A 19,408-nucleotide genomic window follows, 5' to 3' on the forward strand; every position below is an offset into this window, starting at 1 on the left:
GAATATGCTGGGAGAGGCCAAGCTAACAACATCTTTGGTTGTTTTGCGTGACTGAGTATGGGAAAACGGTGGCCTGTTCCTTTAAGCATTGACAACATTTCTATTAAAATCACACATGCACTCTCCTCAAACCATACATTTTATTATTATCCACATTTCAATGCAAACATTTTCCTTCTTTTTTTTCCCCCGAATGCAACAGACACAGTTTTTCTAGCTGGTAGTAGTTTTACAACATTCACTCTCCAAATTTAATCTGCCTTTCTTTTTCCAAACCATGAAGCTCCTTCGCTCGGTTCTTCAACTCCTCTGCCTTCTTGTCATCTTTTTCTGTGCCATCCCCGAGCTTGTACATGCGGCTTGCGTTGGCACAGCCGTACACATGTCCCAGTTCACAAGCCCTGTTGGCATACTTGAGCGCTAGTGTCATATCTGGAGCAACACCACCTGAATTTCCTGTGATGTACAGAGCACTGAGGTTGAAGCAGGAAGGCGAAAATCCACCTGCGCATGCCTTCTCGTAGTACTGTCGGGCTGCTTTCACATCAGATTCTCCACCCTGAGCTCGTCCATCGTGAGCCAACAGGCCTACATTGTGGCATGCATCTATGGATCTCTTTCCTCCAGCATTGCAGGAGCGCAGAAAACAGGAGTAGGCAGATTTCAGACACTCGGTTACTCCCCCTGGTGGAATATTGATGGATAAGAGAGTGTGTCAGAATATTTACTATGCTGTTGATTATCCTCATCAGTAGGTATACAAACCTTTGCCTGTGACATGGTAAGCTCCAAGCTTATAACAGCTTTCTCCATGTCCATATGTCTCACAGTTATGTTGGAGCACCTGGGCTGTTGATTCGTAGTTGTTCTTAACTCCTTCCAAATAATCTGCCAGCCTTTGACATCCTAAGAAAAAGAAGCACATTATGTTTAACCAATGAAATGCACAAGGGGTTAATGTTATGAGAGGACAGAGCTCATACCTTCAGGGTCCTTTTCTTTGTAGCACTGGAAGCTGTATTCCACTCCCAAATTATCCAAAAACTGCTTTACCTCTTTTTCGTCTTCAAAGTTGATCAATCCGGCCATTTTTCAAATTCGATAATATTAACAACATGTATAAATTTGTGACTCTCGACTGACCACTGAGTTATGACCTTGCTAGCACTACTTAATTACAGGAGATTAAAGCTGTGCGCTCTGAATGAAGACCCCTAAAAACCTAAATGTGACAATGCTCACATACGCATACACGTACAAGTTTAGCACGTACTAGTTCACGTTGTAACAACACAGCAAAAAATGACATTTGTTAAGTAATTCACCCATGCCTGATGCCTGGTGCCTGATGTAAGTGAAGTTCCAAAGCGCTTCCGTAATATCTCAAGCAGGCTTCCGTAGTCCCGCCCACTCACCGTGTACTTCCTGTGTTATAACCTTTGTTTACTGTCTCGTCTCTCGCGCTTGTCAAAAATAGATAGATGCCTTCTCCGTGAAAACTCTCCACAAGCCGGGGTCGTAAATTCAGAGCTGCTGTCACGACAGTCATTGGCCAATATCTTTTAATCATGTATTCTAGCGCGGTCGACAGCTCCCAACATTTTTGCACGAAAAGCGAATTTCCTCCTCCAAAGCAACAACAAGTGAGCTAGCTTGTTCGTTATTTATAAACCTTTTAACCGTGTTATTGTATGCGCATTGTCACGTAGTTTCTTTCGTTTTATAGTGAGTAGAAGCTATTTTTGTTGAAAATATTGTTGTGGGAACGTGAACAAATCTTGAGTTTTAACCATGGCCATGGCCGCTTGTTTTTTTAATACGGTAAGTCGTGTATTTCCAGTGCCAGCATATGGAGAATATGCAAAGACCTGAAAGTATGTCGGCCATAATGTTTACTTTCAGGATGAGGCGTCCCCCGCGGCTCTAACGGACCTCTGCCTTACTTACGTAAGTCAGAACCTGAGATATTTCTGTCAGAAGCGCCCTGATGGATCCCTGTGCTTCAGAGACGCTGTGCTTTTTCCACAAGAGCTGGCAGACCAGCTTTTAGCAAAGATGGCCACTGAAGGTAAACACTGTAAATGTATTAATACTGTCTAAATTTCAATGACTTTATGTACATCTGCAGTGTTGCTCCATTAATACCACATAGCAATTGATTTAAAGTTGATAATATCCCTGTCAAACTTCAGATGACTGTATTCTTCTCCTGTAGGTCTGTTAAATGACAGTACAGTGGGTGTTTTTCGAAACTGTGAATATCTTCGGCTGAGGAGAGCATGTATTCGGACAGCACGCATCAGTGCTGAGGCCTTTCAGCGAGCCCTCTGCCCTCACAGGCTGCTGGAGCTTGATGCCACAAGGGTCAATGCTGATCTCACCATACCGGATATTTTACAAGGCCTGGCCACCAATAAACACTGCCAGGTAAACATTTAAAAACTTCACAATAATTGGCCCCTTCTTACTTATCACCTTTTGTTTTCTCATGTTACACAGGAATCACTCCAGCGGCTTGTGTTAACTGGTCTGACGATGTCTGCTCTGGAAGAGCCAATCCGTTATCGATTCAACTCGCTTCAGGCGCTGCGCTCACTCTCTTTGGCCAACGTGGACTTCTATGACTCTGGACTTGTGGATGTTTGCTCCTTGCCCCGTCTGGAGAGCCTGGATTTGTCCAACACTTCAGTTACCAACCTGACCCCACTGCTGGGCCTAAAGGAGAGGCTACGCTCGCTGACTTTGCATCAATTGAAGAGGCTCGAGATGAGCACTGCTCAGCTGCTGGGTGTCATTGGCCAAATGGATGTATTACAGGTTGGTGAAGTTGGAATTCATTTGTACTTTATAACTTAATGACATTGGTGTCAAAACTAATGTGTTTGCTTAACTCTGCAGCACCTTGATATCAGCGACGATAAACAGTTCACCTCTGATGTGGCCCGTCAACTTCTTGGACAGCCCGAGATTTTACCTGCACTTGTTTCTCTGGATGTGTCAGGAAGGAAACAAGTGTGTCTGTTATTACATTTAGTCAGGATTGTAGGGCTTTCTTCCACTGTGAAAACATATTCATGAGTCATTGTGTTTTGTAGGTGACTGATGCAGCGGTGAAGGCATTTGTTGAAGAGAGGCCAGGAATGACATTTGTAGGACTTCTCGCAACAGATGCTGGATTTTCTGATTTCCTCTCCGGGGAAGGAAATCTTAAGGTAGTTACAGATCCATATTATTCACAATGTATTAAAGGTTTACTAATTTGTCCACTGCATATTTAAAAGGTAACTGGAGAGGCCAATGAGACACAGATATGTGAAGCACTTCGTCGTTACAGTGAGAGGGAGGGTTTTGTGAGAGAAGCTTTGTTTCATCTGTTCAGTCTGACTCACGTCATGGAAAAACCAAGACCTGACATCCTCAAGGTGAACCGTTACCATGGAGAAAATAATTACTTAATGTACATTCTGTATTGCTGTGGTTTACTGCAAAAAAGCTTGTATGTATTCTCTACAATGTGTAACACATTATTAATATCATGCTTTCTACAGCTGGTTGTTTTGGGTATGAGGAATCACCCGGCCACTCTGAATGTCCAGCTTGCAGCCAGTGCATGTGTCTTTAACCTCACAAAGCAGGACCTGGCAGCAGGAATGCCAGTACGACTGCTGAGCACTGTCACTCAACTTCTCTTGGAGGCTATGAGGACATTTCCCAACCATCAACAGGTATGATGGAAAATCTTCATAAATCAAAAAAACAGCATCGCACACTCAAGTAGCTGATGTCCAATTTTTAATCAGGATGATGATATAATGTTTCGGCATGAGCTTTCATCAGATCATTCTTTTTTCATCTTAGAACCACAGTGTGTGAATATATAATCACTTATTTTACAGACTGCCCTTAAAAGCAGATTAATACAGTATATTCTCTTAATCTAAAGCTCATGATGGTTTTCTCTTTAGCTCCAGAAAAACTGCCTGTTGTCTTTGTGCAGTGACCGAATCTTGCAGGAAGTCCCTTTTAATAGGTACATGCACTTATCATTGTAGATAGTACAACGTATCTGTATATGATCTAGATGACTGCTACAAACTGTGATTGCGCATTTTTACAACTTTTTCTGTACACTGCTTTAATGTTAGGTTTGAAGCTGCCAAACTTGTGATGCAGTGGCTCTGCAATCATGAAGACCAAAACATGCAGAGGATGGCTGTGGCCATCATCTCCATTCTTGCTGCCAAAGTAAATGCTACTGCAATGTCTGAAATATATATTTAAAAATCAATATACATATATAATCAATATATTTCCTTCTCTCTGTAGCTGTCCACAGACCAGACAGCTCAGCTTGGAGCCGAGCTGTTTATCGTGAAAGTAGGAATTCTTTAGAAATATTCTATTGTCAGTTTACACTGAAAATTAATGTTTTTTTTGTTCTCCGGCAGCAACTGCTCCATATAGTTCGTCAGAAAGCCACTCAAGGCGTCGTTGATGCCACCCTCAAGTTCACTCTTAGTGCTCTCTGGAATCTCACTGATGAATCACCTACAACCTGTCGTCATTTTATAGAGAATCAAGGGCTCGATCTGTTTATCAAAGTTCTGGAGGTAACTGGTTCACAGATTCTTAATGCAAATAATGGTCATAACAATTGTGCAAATGTCATGAATGTGTTAATTCTTATGTATTTGTCCTTTGTAAGTACATGCCTTAACCTGCTCCCATGTTTTGTTTTTTCATCAGTCTTTCCCCAATGAATCCTCTATTCAACAGAAGGTCCTGGGTTTGCTGGTGAGGTTTTGTCTTTCCTAAATTATGTGGAAAACACCTCATTTTGACATTTATTTTTTGGCATTATGTTAGAACAATATCGCTGAGGTTGCAGAGCTCCATGTGGAACTGATGGTGCAGGGTTTTCTGGACCATATAAGCACTTTACTGCACAGCTCAGAGGTGGAGGTTAGTTACTTTGCTGCAGGAATCCTTGCACACCTCACGTCCCGAGGAGAAGAGGCCTGGACTCTCAGCCTCAGTCTGAGGTCATCACTGCTCGAGCAGCTTGTAAGAAATGTCCACGGAGATAAAGTACCATTGAAAAGGCGTTAAAGCACCAAAGTTGATTTGTGGTTTTTATTCCTTTAGCACAATGTTATTACTAAGTGGCCACCACCGGAGTGTGAGATGGTTGCTTACAGGTATGCTATAGTGGAAAAGAAAAATTAGATATGAACAGCTTTTCAGATTACCTTTATCCATGTCAATGCAATCACAGTGAATGTAATGTAATGTTTTTTATGTCACAGGTCCTTCAACCCATTTTTCCCTCTACTGGAGTGCTTTCACACGCCTGGCGTCCAACTTTGGGCAGCTTGGGCCATGCAACATGTTTGCAGTAAAAATGGTAAAATATGGTAATATAGGTAATAACAATTTTATGTTTTTGAAACTGTGTTTTTCTTTCCCCTCAGCAACTCGTTACTGCAGCATGTTGTTGGAGGAGGGCGGGCTGCAGCAGCTCGAACTTGTTAACGCTCACCCTCAAACTCACAAAGACGTCAAAATGTTGGCGGAGAGCATCCTGGAGAGTTTACAGCGGCACCGAACCCGTACGGGACAGCCTGTAAATGTGCAGCCGAAACACCCAGCCACACAATGAGGAGGTACCAACCAAGAACTACTTTTAACTGTATAGAATCAAGGGTAATTAGATAACAGTGGCCTTTAAGACAATGTCTAGGCTTAGAAAAAATGGAAAAGAAATTAAATGAATGTAATTTTGTTTCTATTTTTCAGAAAGAAGACCTGAATCCCTCCAGAGGGATTAACTTTGTGTGATAATGCCATGCACAAAACATTACAATTCGCAATTCTTTGCACATATAACTTTATTTATTTTATGAATTAGTTGTAAAACAAATATTTCTGTGCAAGTATAAAACAACAGGAAAGGAATAGTATTTAGTAATTCTGTCTGATGTCGTCATTCTGACTCCAAACAAAAGTCGAGATGAACAAGTTTCAGGTTTAATCAACAGTTTGTCTGGTTTGTTTGAAACTTTGTTTAATTTATGCATGACTCTGCTGTGAGCTCAAGCATGCCGAGTTTGTTTCAATGTGTCCACCATTCATTTAGGAATGCCTGCCTGTTTGTCTTTTTAATGAACTACCTTAGGGTCCACATTACTGCTGTAGCCCTTTTTAAGCCTTTATTAACTAATGCCTTTGAATTGGCGCAAGAGGGCAACTACTTTGGGTTTATTCAGTGGTTCAAAATACACTAATAAATTACTGAACACACAAAAATAGTTTGCCTGTTTCATGCCCCTGCTGCTGTGCTCTAAATCCAAGGACACAGAAACATAATGTTTACCCGAGTCTCGACAAAAACTACAGAGGAAATCCAGGATCGGTCAATGATATAATGTTTACTGTGCTTCCCATTTTACCAGTGTCTTAAAGACAAAGAACACACTTGCGTGTGAGCATGTGTGAATGCGCGTTTGTATAAGCTGCATCTAAAGAGTGTGGAGAATGTACATAACAGTGTAATACTTGACTTGGACGCATGTATTTTCTGTTTATGTGTCTTTCTCATATAAAACAATGGCATCTTCTAATGGCATCTGTTACACTTTAGACTTATCCGTTGAGCTAATGTATCCAAGTAACAGTAAAATGTTCATGTACTTACCAGGATACTTCGCTACATTTTTGTGGGATAAGGAATATTTAGTTTAATGGTACTTTTTCATTGTGCTCCACCCTCAAAGTAAAAAGGTGACGCACATTTCTCAGTATCTAAGCAGCTTTTAGCTGAGCCATGAACATCAGAGTAAAGGCCAGTTTTGTTTATTGTATAAATGTATTAAATGTATGCTAAACCATTGTGTGCTGCGACTGTGCCATGTCATGCTGAGGGTGATGTTTGATCATGTATAATAAAGAATGTACATTCCCATAATGATAGTACTGTGTGTTAATCTATTTCTTTGAATAGAAAATTATCAATCAAGAATACATATTTATTCTGGAAGGATATGTAGATTTACAAAAAAAGATATTATGAACATACATGGGATGAGCGATGATCTATCCTTGCTTATTTTATCTGTAGGAGTGTTTTGGAGCGGGGTTCCCAAAGTGTGGGGCAGGACCCCCAAATGGGTTGTGAGTTAACTTAAAGATGCAATTTTGAAAAAATAAAATTCAGAACAGTATATAAAGTTAATTTACTCAAATAACAATATAGTATTAATCCTGATTTAAGTCTTTCTGGTCTAGTTTTGCGTGTCATGACCCAACAGATTGGGAGCCCCTGTTTGAGAGCACAGAGTAATCACTGCAGAGCAGGATAATGTAGACGCCCTGCATAGTGGACACGTGCTCATCTATTCCCCTATGTACTTCGGTGGTCTCTTCTCTATAAATGCAGCCATCCCCTCCTGCCTGTCCCGTGTTGGGATGACCTGTAATGAACAAATATAGAAACAAATATAAACTAAAACTTGTATGGAAATAAACTTTATATAATTTTACACTCTGGTAATTCAAGAGACTTACTCGGGCGTAACACATCCTCTCTATTGCCATTGCTGATGTCATATCAACCTGAGGGAAAAGTAATGACAGATTTACTCAAAGAAACACAAACATGTAACTTGACTGTGCTGTGGCTCACCTCTACACCTTTGTTCATTGCCTCCTTTGCCATTCGCACTGCAATGGGAGCCTGGGTAAAATACATAGTCGCCATTCAACCAATCTGGCTAAACCTTTTCACAAGTATGTCACAAATCATAATATAAGCTTCCTACTATAACAGGTTTTACTTGCTGTTGCATCACCGTCAGTGGTTTCATCATTGAATCACCTTTGGTATACTGACTATACTCATCTTGCACTGAAATAATTTGATGGAAACTGCTTTTACTGACCCGTCCCGCACCAACAGACTTATTCACATGTCAGTGACTATGATGTTATGCTAATAAGTACTCATTTTTATACAAATTAATGTGCTGTCAATCACTGCATTCATATCAGCAGCACCATCTCTTCTGCATAGTGTTGCTTGTTTCTCCAACTGACTGCTACACCGGCCCAGATAACCGTGGGCATGTGAGGAAGGGAGGGAATGTGAAAGGTGGGTGGTGGTAAGGAATAATAAATGGCAAGAACAAATTGAAAGACTCCTGGAAATGCAGCTATAAGAAAACTTGTCGGTCCATTTAGGGAAGAGCACAGCCTGACTATCTGACAGGGAGCAGAGCATTGCAGTATGATGTGTATCTGACCTGGGGCAGTATCTCTCTGGCCAGGCTGAGTGCCTCTCTGTAGGCAGCATCTCCAGCCTCGCTCTGTTCCACAGCTCTGTTTACAAGCCCCATCTCCAGAGCGGTCTGTCCGTCTATGCGCCGCCCTGATAACAAACCCAGGTACCTGTCAGGGATATGGGCCGGAGACTTTTCCTCACGGTAAAAGCGCCACCTAAGCATTTTGTGCTTTTCTACGCCTGTGGGTTTATATACACAGACCTGCACCAGCGAAATACAGAATATGGTTGAGTACAATCTAAACAGACTTGAGTCCAGACCAATCTTACCAATACTATTTAGAATTTTGGAGACTTATGCATGTTACATATTGCACCAAATTGAAATATGCCATATCGAGCAACCTGAAGACACAATGCAAACAATTTTAATGGTCGCTTTTTGTTGCTAGCTTTGTGCAAGACATCGTACACAAAACAAGACTGTTGTTGTAGTAAGCCGCATTGAAATGAAACAAGCTCTCTTTTGCCAATGAGACTAATCTCTATATGATGTTGTTAAATGTATGATTGATAAAGTAATTTGCGATAGGATAAAGTTATTTTATGGAAGGATGCAAGCACATGTACACTGTGTGTATGTGTAAATGCTGCTTACGGTTCATTATGTAGCTTATCTCTGTTACTTCGTAATTAGTATTACTCCCTTTTGGGAGTGTATACATTGCAGTCATGTAATCTTACTTAAGGTGAATGCCATCATGAGTGCATATAATCCATTTTGTGCAGCTGTTCTTTGTTGTTGGTTTTGTTCCTGTTGTACGATGGCCTTTTTCATTAATGTGATTTTTTTTATTTCATTGCATTGAGGAGGTGGGCGCTCATGAGCTTCTTGCTTCAGCTCACTCCTTCTGAGCAGAATTCTCGAATAAACTATTAAACTAAACTAAACTAATCATGTCCAATTCTCGAGTCCAAAATTGCTTTTTATTTATTTCCTTTTGGATCTACATCTGCCATGAAGCAATGTCATATTATGCAAATTATTAAATGCAGGGATGATCCTAGAAGGGAAAAGGTGTGCACCTGTGAAGATGAGTTCTTTGGCCAGAGTCACTCCAATGGTCCGTGGCAGACGTTGACTGCCCCCTAGAGGATGTAAAACAAGCCAAGGTCAGACTCGAGCTGTCCATTAATCTTCATACTCACACCTGATAACACAGCACAAGGGCATTTGGACTCATGCAAGTTTGACCTGTGGATTTCTTACCCGCCCCTGGGAGCAGACCTCTCGTCGTCTCGATCAGGCCCATATGTGCAGAGGAGGCTGAAACACACACACAGCAGCTATAAAGGACAGTTGAAGGTCCGCGGTGTGCCATTAGCCTGCGCCGAGCGTGAAGGCTGACTGATGCCTCTGTCACAGCCGCTCGGACAAACACCTGCTCACCTCGCACATCACGGACTGACCAATCACAGAGCGGCGAGAGCAGAATGGACCAATCACAAGACGGGCACCACTGTTAGAACAGCTGGGCAGGGGTCAGGCCTCCGCAGCCCCCCTTAAGTCCCCGCCCTCATCAGAAAAGTGTCAGCGCAACAAGCTCAATGACAAATGTTAAAAGCTTGTGGTTATGCAAGAGTTGATTTGGGCGTTATTGTACACCATTATAGATGACACAGATGTAAAATTTTCACTACAAAAGACGCTCAGATTTGAAAAACTGAGAGGCTTTTGTAGATAGATGATAACAATGTATTGGCTATCAGACTTTTGGGCTCATTTAACAGTCACTAACCTGCACAACGAAGGTCACAGGCCAAAGCAAGCTCCAATCCCCCTCCTAGAGCCACACCATCTATGGCTGCGATAGTCGGCATGGGCAAGACAGCTGCCGGCATAAAGCGACAAAGTTGTGAACACAGTATTTAAATGTCATACTTGAGCTTATTCATCTGTACCGATCTGAGTCATGAGGGAGCGCAGGCCTTGAACAAAAAGGTCTGACTCTGAGTCGGTCATGAGGGCTCTCTCCTTTAAGTCTGCACCTGAATAAAAACACGCTCCGTCAGACATTATTTAGCCGGGCTTTGATCTCCACAGACACCAGCTGCATTTCAGACGTGGAGAGGAAGAAAAAAAAAAAGTGTTCTCACCTGCGCTGAAGACTCCAGGCACCAGGCTCCGAAAGACAACGACCCGCGCCACTGCATCACTGGACAGAGAGGACACCAGCTCTCTCATCTATGGAGAAAACACATTCACTAAACAACCAACAATGTGTAAGTTATTATGGTCCAGTCATCCAGCCTCTTTCATAGAATAAAGATCAGTTTCTCATTGTCAAAGTGCACTCATTGTTATAGAAACCCGTACCTTACATGTACTGGGTAGTAGGTCTATGTCATCAATTCTAAAACTACAAGTATAGGTGAAAACTTGACCTCTTTCCTTGATTGGAAAAGTAGAATATTGGTGGTAGGCAGGCTGTACTTGTTTATAGGCCTATGTATGGCGGGGGGGCGATTTTCTTTATTGAAAATACACTGAGGGCTGAAGCCGCTGGTTATTTGCCCAAAGTAAAGCACAACACTGGAAAAATGACCATCTTATATGAGATAAATGACTTAAAATTGCTTGAATTAAAGTTCTTCCATGTTGAATTTGAGTCTGTTTGAACTAATCCAAGATACAAACGCTAGCGCCAATGGAACAAGAATAAAATCCACTTGAAATCAGACAAATAATTATTTTTTCACATGAAATGACAAAAAAATATCTGAATTAAGAGAATAACTACTACTAGAGGTTTTATCTCATCTAAAACCAGACCAAATCTACTCAAACCTTAGATTTAATCTCTTAATTCAAGTAGATTTATAATTTCTTCCTTGACCTCTTAACTCCCACCTGAACGGATCCCATTTTCTCCAGTTTGGCTTTACCCTAATCAAAAAGCTTCTTGGGGAAAAAAGCACCAAAATAGCCACACAAAAATTAGAGGAAAACAAGGATGTAAACGCAACAAAAATGTGACAAAAATTCAACAAAAATGTGACAAAATTCAACAAAAATGTGACAAAAACTCAACCAAAGAGTGACAAAAATTCAACAAAAATGTGACAAAAATGTGACAAAAATTCAACAAAAAAGTGACAAAATTCAACAAAAATGTGAGAAAATTCAACAAAAATATCACAAAAACTCAACAAAAATGTGACAAATAAGAAAAAAAAAACATACAAAAGGTGACACAATACAGCAACAATGCGAGGAAAAAGATCAGTTTTGTGGGTCTTAGCTTTCAAATGAGGTGTTACACAGGCCTATATAATGGCCAAAGAGGACAGAATGCATTTGGTTTAGGCGGGTGGTAAGAGGTTAAAACGATTATTGTTTGTCCAGTGCACTTCTTTCAAATGCCATTGACAGTATTTCTTTCCTTTTTTTCCTCCCATTTAACTCTAATAATGTTAAAAAATACTCTCTGATTTGTGTAACAATGTTTCTCAAAATCATCTTATAAGGGCCAGAGGTTCTGTGCTGAAGGGCCGGATTTGGCCCCCGGGCCTGACGTTGCCTACCCCTGGCCTATGCTGTTGCTTTTATAATCAAATAGGCTAAACATATGTAACGGGTGGTACCTCGGGGTGTTGCTGTTTCCCTTCGGGCCGGTGACAGCTTAGGAAGTGGCCTGGTTACCGCGAGGTGCTGGTTACCGTGGGCGACCAGGGAGATTCTGGGCTCACGCTGTGCTCACCTACGCCAGGCGTGAGGGCTGAACTTGTTTGGTGAGTGGTTTTTAGAATGTATATGTTGTTTGATGTATGGTAGCAACAATGCTTGATTTCAATTGTTTAATTTAATGGTAGGATCGCACAAGGCAACGACGCCAACCGCAAAGCCGATCGATGACCAGCGGCGTGGGGGTTATTGAGCAGACTGTGTGTGGGGCGTTCCCGACGCGCAGGTAGCTTTTAGATATTTTAGATATGCTTAATAATATTAAAGTTGTTTAAAGTAAGTTTGGTGTGTTTTATTTTTTGTCTGTTTTTACAGTGTTGCTACCTGCTGTCCTTGTAGTTTGTGTTTCCAGTCCGTCCCGCTGTAGCCCATTGGGAGTTCTTCCTGTAAGGGCGGACTAACTAGATTTTTTTCAATACCTACTTTGTTTCTTTTGTTTTGTTTCGGGTCACTTCCCTTAAAAACCTGCGTACGTCAGATCGCATGTGGTGTGTTCACATTGCAGGCTGCCCGCCATATGTTACGAGTTAATTTGGATCACATCAGCGCTCTGTTGTCCAGCGGGTAAAAAGGGCTGTGGTCCCGCTATTTAACCCTACAAGAATAAATCACGTAAACCTTTCTTCTGACTCTGTTCGTTCATATTTCGGCATAGTAACACATACATGTTGGTGTCGGCCTATCTACTGTATCTTCTTCACATAAGCAATACATGTAACAAGATCATATTTATGTTGTGTCTTCTTTACCTGTGATACAAACACATTCCCCAATGCATTTTTTGCGCTGTGTCTGCACATCACCACTTCCACAATACCTGCAAAATACACAATTATTCTTTCGTAGTAGCAACACATTTTAATAGCTACAAAACAAGTGTACTTATTAACTATTACCATCATCCCCCCCGTCAAGGCGCTTTAAATCCACCTCGACAGCCTCCCCCGCCTCCGCGTGCAGCTGGCGGAGGTGCGTGCGAGCGACAGCCGCGACAGAGCGACTTCTCTCGGTCACCAGATGCGCTCCTCTTCCCTGGCACAGGTGGGCACTTCGGCCCGGTGACCTGCGACCACAAGCGGGTAAATTTGGCGACAAACATCTCAATGACACGAGCTTGCGAAGGAGAGGCGTCATATTGACAACAACAAAAAGTTAGTTTGTTGCAAATCAGGAAGACTGTCCCGGAAGTGGAGCGGATTGCGACCTGTTGATTGGTTACTCGGCGTATGTGATACAGTTCAAGATTGCCTCCTTCTCACTTGTATTCCTCCTCGAATTCTCGGCTGTTCACACTTCACATAAGTGTGAGATTTTAAGTAAATAGTGCATTATCCTGACCCTTTGAACAGGAATGAAGGAAGATGTTCAAATGAAACGGACCTAATGTTTTATTGACGACAATTGTCAATAGGCCTATCATAAAGTCCAATCATAAAGCAGAATAAACCACACATTTATTGTTGCCAGATTATGTGGATAAAAAAGGTACTCTCTCCTACTTTCTGTAGTTGAAGCTCAGTGACTGAACTCGGGAGGATCTTAGCTTTCAAATGAGCATATGAAACGTGTCCTCCAATGCAGTTTAAAGTTGTTGTTGTTGTTGTTGTTGTTGTTTTTTACAAATAATGAAAGCGGAAGCCACTAAATGAATAAGTTAGTTAACATAATATCCTGATTCTTCACACGGACGTGTTTTATAGGCACATTTCACAACTTATTTTTTTCACACATTTCACAACTTGCAGGAGTCACTTTTCAGGGTCATTGTCACAGAAATGCTAGAAAACTCGCCCGAGAGTTCATGAAATTGATACAAAGGCTTTGTAATTAGATGGAAAGTGTTTTTTCCTGCAAATGTCTTATATTCCAAAGTGGCTATTTATTAGGGCTGGGACAAAACATCAGATTTGATTTGGATCACAATACTTTGTGTTGCAATGCCAAGTATCAGTACTTTTTCAAGTATCGCAATACTTTTAATACTTGTGTTTGGAGGCATTTTTATCCTGCACATCTTTGTTTTCCAGTAACAGCACTAAGTTACATTTTGTGTTAATTCACTTTTTGATCTTAACACTTCAATAACTGTCAAATGAAATAAAATACATAGTAAAATACATAAAATACATAGTCGCCATTCAACCAATCTGGCTAAACCTTTTCACAAGTATGTCACAAATCATAATATAAGCTTCCTACTATAACAGGTTTTACTTGCTGTTGCGTCACCGTCAGTGGTTTCATCATTGAATCACCTTTGGTATACTGACGATACTCATCTTGCACTGAAATAATTTGATGGAAACGGCTTTTACTGACCCGCACCAACAGACTTATTCACATGTCAGTGACTGGTGCTGTTACTGGAAAACAGCACCAGTAAGTTACATTTTGTGTTCATTCACTTTTTGATCTTAACACTTCAATAACTGTCAAATGACATTGGGTTTATAAACTTTAGACACATGACTGTTTTCTTTATATAAAATTAAATCTAACCATATTACAAATCCTAGTCACTTATTGTATCACAATACGTATCGGATCGGCCCCTGAGTATCATGATACGTATCAGATCATGACAAAAGTGGATCGTCCTATATATGTGCAGCCTGTAGAACTCAACTACTCAACCCTAGAGTCAGCAGCAGAAGTTATACATGTTTGAAATAATGTAACACTAAAGTAAATTTTGAAGTGTACAATATAGCACAGCAACCAAAGGACAAAAAAAAAATAGGATTATTTGAAGAACCCAAAAATAATATACAGCTATATGTGTTGCCTTAAACGGCTAAGAAAGTATGAAAAACAGTGGGAAAGTGAACTGAACTGGGACTGGGCCTAGTTACAAACTTACTTTGGCTGTTCAATAAATTGCAGAGACATTTTTTTGGTAACACTTAAGATTACACATTACATTACTGGGCAAGGTTTAATAAAGGAGTACAAAGTGTAACAACTGTATACAATGTGTAATATTAAGTAAGTAAAGTTTATTTCTAGAGCGCTTTTCACAGATAAAATCACAAAATGCTGTGCAAGACAATAGGTAAAAAACAAACAAAGGATGTGAACCACTAATCTAAAGTGAGACACTATATACCTCTTTATCACAACCTTGTACCCCGTTATACTTACACATGTTGTACACCTTTATTAGACTTTCATATGTAATTACCTGTACTTACATGTGTAACAATGATCTTGTTTAGCTTTTAATTTAAAGTGTTGCCCATTCTTCTAATTGAATCTTACGTTTGCCAGTAACGCAATAGTGTGAAACTCTGCTGTTGCCTAATATGTGGTTAGAAGGAGATTTCTTATTGAGTAACAAACTATCAAATTTGCCTCTTCTATGTTTGCAGCACGTGCCCAGTGTCCCTTGGCAGACAGAGCAGGTGTCGAGATCAGATTTTCCATCAGCGTGCCCATGTCTAGTCTGACCATGCATTATTGAGAGGGTCTTTACTGTTATGCAATGGCTCCAGCAGACAGAGGTTTTGATATCTGTATGAAGGATTCCGCTTCGCACAGAAATAACCTATTGTTCAAGCAACATAACATTAGCTTTAGACTGGACCCTAAGCTGTATTACATTTCTTCATTATGTCAAGTTAAAAGCTTTAAGTGCATATTTCGTTGTTCATTTCACAAAAGTGCATAAGCCTTTTTTTTTGACAGTTTATTTAAAAAAACGTTGAGAGTTACTTTATAAAATTCACAAAGGAACAGCCTGATGCTCTGTGGTCTACATTGATCTTGGTCGTCATGAGAAGATGTAAAAGTGACTGTGGATGACACTCACTTTTTATGTATGAGGCTGTTTGAGTGACAGAATCTGAGCCCGAGACTCGTGTGCCAAAGTAACTCAAACTGGTCTGCCACCGGGGATCACTGGTATCAAGCACAAGATGATACGTCAAAGGGTGAAGAGGAGACAGGGCACGCTACATGATTCATCAAAAGCCTTTTCAAAACGTTCTCATCGTCTATTTGCTGTTTTATTTTGTGAACTTTGATTTTCTTTTTCTTTTCGTGGGGTACATTACTGTGTCATCTATAATATTTATGCTTTAAATCTCAATCAGATGCAAGACCTCAGTGATTTTGCAATGTTTTGTGATATCGTGTCAGCGTTTTCACAAAAACAATAACTTGGTGAAATATTGTGCATTGTTCTGCAACGTTATGCATTCTGATTACATTTTTTTCCCATGAAGTTATCTGCTAATGTGACCCTTTTATCTGAGTTGACGGTTATAAATGGTAAATCAATGACGTGTTGCTCTTGTGCAGCATTTTAACGATTGATGATTCTGCAGTCATGATGTTTTGGAAATAAAGTCTGACAAACCATGATAGTTTGCATCTATAATACATGTACAGAAATGCTGGATATCTGTTTTGTAGAAAAAGTAAACATAAAGACAGACGTTTTTCTTTCAAATAAGGATAATTATGTTGGGGAACTTTATACAATGGCAGGCCAGGAAATGATTACCTGAAAATGGGTGCTTTATAAAATAGAGTGCAATCCCCTTCCCATCCTGCAGGGGTCAGCTTTGCATGGGGCTCACTGTCTTCTCGTTGTCATTTTCATTGGACACCAAAAGCACATCTGCCAACGGCTTTACCTACAGTCAGTAATAATTAAAAGCTTATTTTTTCTCTTTAATATCTTTAATCTTTTCCGATTTCTTATGTTGTTTTTTAGTGACTATGATGATGTTAAAGGAAGAGGCCACTGTTTTTCCATACTGAGATATGTTCTTACCTGAGTTTAGATGAGTTGTTAAGTACCTGTCTGGTCTTTGTGTGTGCACTCAGTCACGCAAAACGACCAAAGATGTTGTTAGCATTTGGCCTCTCCCAATGTATTCCTATAGCTCCAAACGGGGGTGAAGTTGGAAGCTACCACGCTCTTCCATGGGCACGCACAAAGACCAGACAAGTACGTATCAACTCGTCTAAGCTCAGGTAAGAACATATCACAGTATGGAAGAACTGTGTGCCCTCTGTCACGCAAAAAGACCAAAGATGTTGTTAGCATTTGGCCTCTCCCAGTATATTCCTATAGCTCCAAACGGGGGTGAAGTTGGAAGCTACCACGCTCTTCCACGGGCACACACAAAGACCAGACAAGTACGTATCAACTCATCTAACCTCAGGTAAGAACATATCACAGTATGGAAGAACGGTGGCCTGTTCCTTTAATACCCATGGCCGACAAACTTCCAAACTTCCCTCGAGAGCTCACGGGGTTGATGTGGCACAGCGGCTGGTGATGGGGCATGAGTCAAAGCAATGAGTGGCATCTTGTTACTGGATTTGTCTGTGAGGAGACACTGCCCTGCCTTGACTTTTTCACTGTCTAGGGAAAGAGTGTCTGTGAAAGTCCTCGTTTAATCCTCTAATCTGAAGTCAATCCTTGTTTAGATCTGACTCAGTTCAGTTCTCACCAAAAATGTGGTCATTACTGATGGTTGCACTGTATCAATTAAACATTTGTATTTTCTTTAGATTTTGATTGCTGCTTTAGGCGTATCACAGGCTGCTTGAGGGTCTCTCATAGGTCCTGTCAGATGCCCATGAAATGACAACTATCCTTCTCTTGTTTCAAAGAAAATGGACCAAAATGCAGCTTTTCATGCGTCAACAGTACAGTACATCAACAGCGTGCAGGTCCAGTGTGTCGGCCGCTGTTGACTGATGTATGATCTTACCCCTGGTTCAATTACATTAGAATGATGGAGTCCTTTATGTGCTGCAAAAAGGGGCTGAGACCTGAGACTTACGACCGCGAGATAGTTAGATCAAAGAAGAGTTATGTGCATGCTTTGCAATGGGGAAAAATTCACAGCTGCATAAAGGCGGAGGGAAGAAAATATTTTAGCCATGTTAAACTCATTAAGATATGGTTTAGGGGCCCCGATGTGAGAAATGGGACATGTGGCTGTATAATGATGAGTGTAGAGGATGAGTGACAGGGAGAGGCCAGGGTGGATGTGTCTGGGCCGCTGACAGCTGACACTGCGCACAGCCTTATTAAAAAATAAAGATGTTTCTACTGCGCTCCCCACTTGCTTCGCACTCACAGGCAGTTTGTGACACTGACACTGAGAGGATCCAGTCCGGTGTGACATGGATAACAGCTCCAAACGTGTCCCCAAAATACATACACGTAGGAAAGCTGCATCAATGTTGACCATAATGTAAATGTGTGTGTTTTAAAAACTGAGATTTGCAGCATTCTTGATTATGTAAAGGGCAAGACAGGTTTATTATATGTACAAAGCAATTGCATGTGCTTTAAATGTATGGATCGCTCCTATAGAAAAAAGTTTCACAAGTTTCTCTGATCGGGGTTTACCCAGACATTTTCTGCAAATTACAATCCAATATAGGGCCATTACAGCAGCAGTGACAGAGGCAGAGAGGCAGGGCGGAGAACATCAAATAGGCTCATTTTGCAGCAGGCCGTTCCAGCCTCAGTAATGATACACCCCACTGATTCAGGGCTGACCAGAGTCCAGACATGACGGAGAGGAGTCTGTCTGCCTGGGATGAAATATTTCTAAGGCAAAAAAGAAAAAAGAAAAAGATTTGATGGTCAGGCTCATTCGTTTGCAAAATCTTAAAGGAACTATACCTCATTTTGTTCCAGTGACTCAATTTGTTTGTCGTCCTTTTGTATAATGTGAGCCCTGACACACTGTGCATCTAATTGTATACATTTGATGAAGTTTTGGGATGATTTTCTAACATATCTGTGACAATTGGGAAGCTGCATGTTCAGAAAGCTAGGAATGAGTTTGGACAATACCATTTTAATTTAGTGGCTTCCTCTTTCAGAAAGAAAATCAGGTATAGGGCCTTTAATTATGGTCCTCTGTCTTCAAGAATATGTATATTTTGGTCATACTGGAGGCAATGGTTGGTAGAGCAACAAGTCTAAATCTAATACTGTATTAATCTCTGTAGAGAAATCTCTGTAGAGAAATTAGCTCTCTGCATTTGACCCATCCTCAGTATCGCATGGGGCGACCTGTAGGAGCAGTGAGCTGACCCTCGGGGACCCATCTCCATGATGTGGGGCCAGGCTGGTGGTCAGAAACACCTGGCTGGAGGATTAACCTATTGCACATGTTTTTTTATAACCTACCACTAACCTACGCAGACAAGGGGAGAACATGCAAACTCCACACAGAAAGGCCCCGTCCAGGTGGGAAGCCAACCCTGAACCTTCGAGCTGTGAGGCACGAGCACTAACCGTTGCGCCACCGTGTCCCTACAACAAGGTTGGCAGCTTCGAATCCCAGCTTCCGCAGGTGCAGACTGTTATTGTGTTCTTGGGCAAGACGCTTCATACACATTGCCTGGGTGCA

At 41.1% G+C, this 19,408-nt stretch overlaps 3 protein-coding genes across 3 annotated transcripts; 1 reads left to right on the top strand and 2 right to left on the bottom strand.

The window, feature by feature from the left end:
* Positions 1-211: 211 nt before the first annotated feature.
* On the bottom strand, positions 212-1,363 carry coa7 (cytochrome c oxidase assembly factor 7). The gene is made up of 3 exons (XM_079575395.1): positions 984-1,363; positions 766-906; positions 212-684 (listed from the first exon to the last, which is right to left on the bottom strand). Exons 1-3 carry the CDS (start codon positions 1,087-1,089, stop codon positions 239-241), a joined length of 693 nt encoding a protein of 230 aa, XP_079431521.1. The 5' UTR covers positions 1,090-1,363; the 3' UTR covers positions 212-238.
* Positions 1,364-1,435: 72 nt separating this feature from the next.
* On the top strand, positions 1,436-5,663 carry zyg11 (zyg-11 family member, cell cycle regulator). Its single transcript, XM_079575378.1, has 17 exons — positions 1,436-1,821; positions 1,903-2,068; positions 2,216-2,427; positions 2,500-2,817; positions 2,899-3,012; positions 3,096-3,212; positions 3,282-3,422; positions 3,549-3,725; positions 3,966-4,030; positions 4,146-4,245; positions 4,327-4,377; positions 4,449-4,610; positions 4,747-4,794; positions 4,867-5,064; positions 5,146-5,198; positions 5,307-5,404; positions 5,472-5,663. The coding sequence occupies exons 1-17, from the start codon at positions 1,792-1,794 to the stop codon at positions 5,657-5,659; spliced, it is 2,238 nt and encodes a 745-aa protein (XP_079431504.1). The 5' UTR covers positions 1,436-1,791; the 3' UTR covers positions 5,660-5,663.
* Positions 5,664-7,361: 1,698 nt separating this feature from the next.
* On the bottom strand, positions 7,362-13,214 carry echdc2 (enoyl CoA hydratase domain containing 2). The gene is made up of 11 exons (XM_079575122.1): positions 12,917-13,214; positions 12,770-12,837; positions 10,433-10,520; positions 10,238-10,324; positions 10,075-10,167; positions 9,546-9,602; positions 9,362-9,424; positions 8,298-8,422; positions 7,682-7,732; positions 7,564-7,611; positions 7,362-7,469 (listed from the first exon to the last, which is right to left on the bottom strand). The coding sequence occupies exons 1-11, from the start codon at positions 13,152-13,154 to the stop codon at positions 7,392-7,394; spliced, it is 996 nt and encodes a 331-aa protein (XP_079431248.1). The 5' UTR covers positions 13,155-13,214; the 3' UTR covers positions 7,362-7,391.
* Between the last annotated feature and the right edge of the window lie 6,194 nt (positions 13,215-19,408).

The sequence above is a fragment of the Gobius niger genome, assembly GCF_951799975.1.
Source record: "Gobius niger genome assembly, chromosome: 17".
Lineage (NCBI taxonomy): Eukaryota > Metazoa > Chordata > Actinopteri > Gobiiformes > Gobiidae > Gobius > Gobius niger.

Excerpts from the sequence above, each read along its gene's own strand:
- echdc2 (XM_079575122.1), bottom strand. The coding sequence starts at position 13,154 with ATGACGCCTCTCCTTCGCAAGCTCGTGTCATTGAGATGTTTGTCGCCA. Across the intron at positions 10,521-12,769 it reads GGAATGTGTTTGTATCACAG|ATGAGAGAGCTGGTGTCCTC; the intron begins GTAAAGAAGACA and ends TTTTCTCCATAG. Across the intron at positions 9,425-9,545 it reads AGGTCTGCTCCCAGGGGCGG|GGGGCAGTCAACGTCTGCCA; the intron begins GTAAGAAATCCA and ends TACATCCTCTAG.
- zyg11 (XM_079575378.1), top strand. The coding sequence starts at position 1,792 with ATGGCCATGGCCGCTTGTTTTTTTAATACG. Across the intron at positions 3,423-3,548 it reads CAAGACCTGACATCCTCAAG|CTGGTTGTTTTGGGTATGAG; the intron begins GTGAACCGTTAC and ends TGCTTTCTACAG. Across the intron at positions 4,378-4,448 it reads CCGAGCTGTTTATCGTGAAA|CAACTGCTCCATATAGTTCG; the intron begins GTAGGAATTCTT and ends GTTCTCCGGCAG.
- coa7 (XM_079575395.1), bottom strand. The coding sequence starts at position 1,089 with ATGGCCGGATTGATCAACTTTGAAGACGAAAAAGAGGTAAAGCAGTTT. Across the intron at positions 907-983 it reads CAAAGAAAAGGACCCTGAAG|GATGTCAAAGGCTGGCAGAT; the intron begins GTATGAGCTCTG and ends TCTTTTTCTTAG. Across the intron at positions 685-765 it reads TTACCATGTCACAGGCAAAG|GGGGAGTAACCGAGTGTCTG; the intron begins GTTTGTATACCT and ends ATATTCCACCAG.